This window comes from Lucilia sericata, unplaced genomic scaffold (genome assembly GCF_015586225.1).
Source record: "Lucilia sericata isolate MDLA Ls3-8-SP2 unplaced genomic scaffold, ASM1558622v1 Contig001398F_arrow, whole genome shotgun sequence".
In the NCBI taxonomy this organism is placed as follows: Eukaryota; Metazoa; Arthropoda; class Insecta; order Diptera; family Calliphoridae; genus Lucilia; species Lucilia sericata.
Window position 1 is genome coordinate 96,501 of NW_023995336.1, and position 6,000 is coordinate 102,500.

The 6,000-nt window shown below is 25.2% G+C and overlaps 1 protein-coding gene across 5 annotated transcripts in view; it reads left to right on the plus strand.

The window, feature by feature from the left end:
* The first annotated feature begins 4,361 nt into the window (after positions 1-4,361).
* Positions 4,362-6,000, plus strand: part of LOC119611244 (cytosolic non-specific dipeptidase-like) — a 2,874-nt gene continuing 1,235 nt past the window's right edge. The window contains exons 1-4 of one of the 5 annotated variants that reach the window (XM_037966763.1): positions 4,362-4,411; positions 5,230-5,289; positions 5,445-5,679; positions 5,736-6,000. The exon at positions 5,736-6,000 is cut by the window's right edge and continues 269 nt beyond it. In XM_037966763.1, coding sequence (XP_037822691.1) covers positions 5,252-5,289; positions 5,445-5,679; positions 5,736-6,000 — 538 coding nt within the window. In that variant the 5' untranslated portion in view covers positions 4,362-4,411; positions 5,230-5,251. Of the gene's footprint in view, positions 4,601-4,625; positions 5,290-5,444; positions 5,680-5,735 lie in introns of those variants that run through there. The other 4 variants (XM_037966762.1, XM_037966758.1, XM_037966760.1 and 1 more) reach the window with 4 other exon arrangements.

The window sequence follows — 6,000 nt, forward strand, 5'->3', positions numbered from 1 at the left end:
AACATTACTAAAGTAACATTTTCCTTCAAGTATTTTTAAAGCCTTTGATACTTAATAAGTTTTCAATGAATTCGATAGATTAAGGTCGCAATATGATAAGATTATTCAACGTAATAATTATGATAGAAAAAACTAAAAACCTTAATTCTTTATAATATAAACTTAAATATTCAAATGTTGATTTAAAGCCCGTGTTTTTTGTTATAAAATAAGATTGATAAACAATTTACAAAATTAAGTATTTGTTTTATACATTGAATAATTATAGTTTATTAAATTTATTTATCTATCTATCTATATATCTATCTATCTATCTATCTATCTATCTATCTATCTATCTATCTATCTATCTATCTATCTATCTATCTATCTATCTATCTATCTATCTATCTATCTATCTATCTATCTCTATTATCTATCTATCTATCTATCTATCTATCTATCTATCTATCTATCTATCTATCTATCTATCTATCTATCTATCTATCTATCTATCTATCTATCTATCTATCTATCTATCTATCTATCTATCTATCTATCTATCTATCTATCTATCTATCTATCTATCTATCTATCTATCTATCTATCTATCTATCTATCTATCTATCTATCTATCTATCTATCTATCTATCTATCTATCTATCTATCTATCTATCTATCTATCTATCTATCTATCTATCTATCTATCTATCTATCTATCTATCTATCTATCTATCTATCTATCTATCTATCTATCTATCTATCTATCTATCTATCTATCTATCTATCTATCTATCTATCTATCTATCTATCTATCTATCTATCTATCTATCTATCTATCTATCTATCTATCTATCTATCTATCTATCTATCTATCTATCTATCTATCTATCTATCTATCTATCTATCTATCTATCTATCTATATCTATCTATCTATCTATCTATCTATCTATCTATCTATCTATCTATCTATCTATCTATCTATCTATCTTATCGATCTATCTATCTATCTATCTATCTATCATCTATCTATCTATCTATCTATCTATCTATCTATCTATCTATCTATCTATCTATCTATCATCGATCTATCTATCTATCTATCTATCATCTATCTATCTATATATCTATCTATCTATCTATCTATCTATCTATCTATCTATCTATCTATCTATCTATCATCTATATATCCATCTGTCTACCTATGATATTAAATGTTTGGATAACAACAGATGTTTCTAGCAATTACATGAGAATGCAGCAAAAATATTTTTTTTTGGTTTAGACAACATCTAAAACTTGTAATAAATTTGACACATTCTAAATTTACAGTTACCTATTAAAGCCACACGTGCATAAAACAAAACATTTTGAAAAAAGTTTAAGCAAAAGTCTATGACTTTCCCGCCATTTTCTTATAAAATGTCAATTATAGAGGACAAACGTGATAGATAGAAATATCAAGCAATTTGTAGGTCTATATCACAAAATCGTCATGATTAAAAATAGAAATAAACATAAAAATATAAATTACTTTTAAAAGAAAACACATTCAATTCTGGCAGCAATTAATTATATTTAAAGTAAGAAAAACAAACAATAAGTAAATTTAGTTGAAAGGAATAATATCTAAAGATCAACAAAACATTTTTAACGACAAAAGACAATTGCCAAAATAATTAAAAACAAAATAATACCTACGACTATGGCTGATTAAAGAATGAAATGTAAATCGAGCAAGGTCCAAGTCAACGATGGCAAATATTTTGTTGACAGCGCCACCTTGGCTGGTGGCACTAACGAAATAATAATGTAATTAGTTGAATAAAATAGAAAATGTTTTTTGTTTATATTGTATTCGCTCTATTCGGTGTTGATTGATCGATAATTTTTTTTTTTTTTTTTTTGAAAAATAAGAAATTAAAATATTTAATTGAATAATAAATCAAAATTTCTAAGATCAAGATCATTAAAACGATTGTTTACTTTTGTTGAATTAAGGCTTTTAAAAATATATTTTTTATCTCCTAATACTACAAATTACACTTGTCAATTTTATATCTTAAATATTAATGCTCAAAATTAGTCCAATGTATTTTTATTTTAAACTTCACCTTGAAATGTTTGTAGAAATTTTAATATGGGTGTTTTTAAGGTATTAATATCACAATATTGATAAATGCGTTACTTAGTGAAATAGAAAAACAAACGTCAAATTTTGTAAGAAATGTTAAATACTATCAAAACCAAAAATATTGTAGGTAAATACTAAGATGAACTAAAAAAATTTATGTAATTTTACTTAATTATTCATTTGTTTAAAATTTTATTAAATTAAACTATAAAACCCAGTAGAAGAACTTGCTATTTGAATCTATTATATTTATTTTAGTTGAAATTCATTTTTCCTAAAATTCAAAATATATTTGAAACGTGGTTTTCTTTTTAATTTGTAATTCAATGCTAATTATTTAAGTTTCTCATTATTGTACAATTAATTAGTGTACCTGAGTTAATATTACTAAACACAAACAATTAGACAGGTGTATTTTAGACTGTGGTATAAAAATAAAGTATAAATCTCTGTGTATTTCTTAGACCAAACATTAAAATCTTTTATAAATCTCTTAATTCCTTTACAAATTCTCCTCTATACCTATTTCTAACCAATTCTTCTAAAACGCTACTAAACAATTTCCTTCTTAGAACGATTTTAATATAGCTCGAGAATCTGCTTTTAATATCAGGTATAACTTTAGCAATTGTACTCTTTCTTCCTGCAGTATTTCTGATTCTATATTAGGCAACAGCAGCATGATTTCTGAATGCCTAAATCTAAAAAGTCTTCCAAAACTTCCGTTGTTCTCTCTTTGATGGTTTTTATTAAGAAATATGTTATGATTTTAATTTGGGAAATAATTAAGTTCCCAGGAAACCACAAATCGAATATATTTTCTTTCTATCCCACATGCCAATGACTAACTTACTAAGTATGCTTTTCATTCAAATGTTTTTAATTAGGAACAAAAGTCTCCAGGCTTGTCCTATCGAAAACTCTTTGAATCTTCTTCTACTCTTTCTACTGGGTTTTCTTCAATACATAAAATATTAAAATAAATATAATCATAACATACCTGTTGTAAAAATTCGGCATAAACAACTCTAATTCCAAAATTTAAAACAAAAGTTTTATTTTACTTCGTGTAAAATAACACCACGGTGCAAAACGATTTTTTTCTTTTGTTTTTATTTTCAATTTGTTGTTGTTATAAATAATAGTTTGTTGTTTTTGTAAAAAGTATGTAAATGGAGAGAAAAAGCAGTAAAACACAAAACAATTGCCGAAAAAATAAAAATAAACACAAGCAGCAACAACAATAATCAAAATTTTTTACTAAGAACTTTTTTATTTGTTGTTGTTGTTATAATAAAAAGAGGCTTCTATTTTATTCCTCTTTTATTTTTTGTTGTTGTTGTTATTGTAACAATGGAAATTTTAAATAATATGGATAAATTTTTTTTGTTTTACAGGCAACAAACATCAATCACACAGACCACAATTTATTTTTAATCTATTTATAAAAACCAATTTCTTTTCAATTTCCGTAATTAATCATATATGTTAAAATGGTTGTTCACTCTTTAGAGGTTTATTTATTTACTTAAAAATATCAAAATTTTTATTTTCAACCTCACACTTCATTGGCTGTAAAAGCTATTAATTGGCGTTTTGATTGTATGTACGTATTTCTTTTTTTTTTTTCGATTATTTAATGATGGAATTTTTATATTTATGTATTGAAGAAATTCTCTTATATTTTTTATTCTTACTCAACTTTTTTTATTCTTTTTAATAATATACGCTTATTTCTTTAAAATGGATTTTTTTATTGGTTAAATATTTGATTTTATTTTGCAATTTCTTTTTTTATTTTCTCTATTAATTTTTCACTATTATAGAGCACATTTTCACCAAAACATTTTAGGAAAATAGCAAATTAAAGACTGATGTTTAAATGTCATCGCAAATTTCTTTTTTACTTCTCCTTCCTATTTATCGAATTTTTGCTTTTGCTCATTTCTTCTTCATATTTTAAACAGATGATTGATTGCCAGCCTTGTCAATGTTTTAAACATTAAAAAGCACTAAATAGAGAAAAATTTACAAACAATATTACTTTAAGAGGTTTGTAGGAAACCAAACATATCATCAATTTTAACAAATTTCATAAAATATGGAACCAATTTTATTGTCTAGATCATTTTTTGTTATTAAAATATTGTTAATATTATAATAATATATCTTCACTTTAAAGTTTCTTTAAGTTACAAAAAGCACTGTGTTGGTAACACTTATAATTGCCATCTATAGTAGGTATAGATTTTCATAATATTAAGCTTTTGTATATATTTCAGTAGGATTTGTAAAATGTAAACAAAAAATAATTACATTTCTAATTTTATCGTAGACTTTATTTTCTGTGATTTTGTATCTTAAAAAGTGATTAGTATTAAAAAATAGAGGTCTATAATTCTGGAAAATATTAAGTTCTTGCAAATAGTAGAAAAATGTTCCCCCAGAATGTCTGAAAAAAGTGATCTCGACCGGCAATTAAAATAGTAATTACACAGGCCAACGAAATTTGAATACAGTCGATTTCCTGAGACCAAAACATTCACTTCTAAAGGATTGAGATGCGCTGATTGTGAATCTGGCCTTATAATTTCTTCATTACTTGTTTTCAAGATATTTGAACCCAAAATGATGTTATATTTATAAAATCTGTTATCTGAAAGTCCAATTCGTTGACTTTAAAATAAAGGCTTAACATTTTTCAATTATTTAACCTTCTTCTTAATCTTAAACTGATCATTTCTCTGTCAATATGCTAATGTTCGATATCTCTATTTTTAGTTTGAATCAGTAGATGTTTAGTAAATAAATAATGGATTGCGACTTAAATTTTTCATAGAAATCAATATGTTATAGAAAATTTCCTGCAAGAAGCAAAAATACAAAAATATTACATTTACTAAAAATATTAACGAACAATGCTAATATTAATATCTGTTTTTGTCGGTTTATCAATAAATAGTTTATTCCAATTGATTATCAAACAACAAAATCCTAAAACACTTTAAACTATTTGTAAATTTATATATAAAGCACTTACATAATTTTTTTTAGTTACAATCTAACATTTATAGTAAAAAGACTTAATTAAATAAATAGAACATTTTATTTATAGAGTGTGAAACCCTTAAAGAAACATGTCCGAACTACCCAGTGATCTTAACCAGTTATTTAAGTAAGTAGCATGAAATTGTTTAGAATAATATTTAATGTAATAAAGAAATTAATAAAATTTATATTATTTTAAAACTTAAGATAATAAAAAATAGCAATACAATAAAACATTCAAGTACGTACTAGTCCAGCTCCAGATATAATTTTTTATTACAGTTTTATAGATGATCATAAATCGAAATATATTGATGCCTTAAGAACTGCTGTAGCCATACCATCTGTTTCGGTATGGCCTGAAAAACGTGAAGAAGTTGAACGTATGGTAAGATGGACTGAAGATAAATTGAAAGAATTAGGAGCTGAAACCAGATTGGCTGATATTGGTAAAGAAACCTTAGCTAATGGAGAAGAAATTCCATTACCTAAAGTATTATTGGCCACAATAGGAAAGGTATAATTTAAAATATTATTACAGTTATACCATTTCTAAATTGAATTTCTTTATAGGATACAAACAAAAATACAGTTTTGATTTATGGTCACTTGGATGTTCAACCCGCACTTAAAGAAGACGGCTGGGCCACCGAACCCTTCGAACTAACCGAAATAGATGGCAAATTATGGGGTCGTGGTTCGACTGATGACAAAGGTCCCGTTCTTTGTTGGATACATGCCATCGAAGCGTATCAAAAGTTAAATATTGATTTACCAGTTAATGTTAAATTTGTTTTGGAGGGAATGGAGGAGAGTGATAGTGAAGGTTTAGATGAGC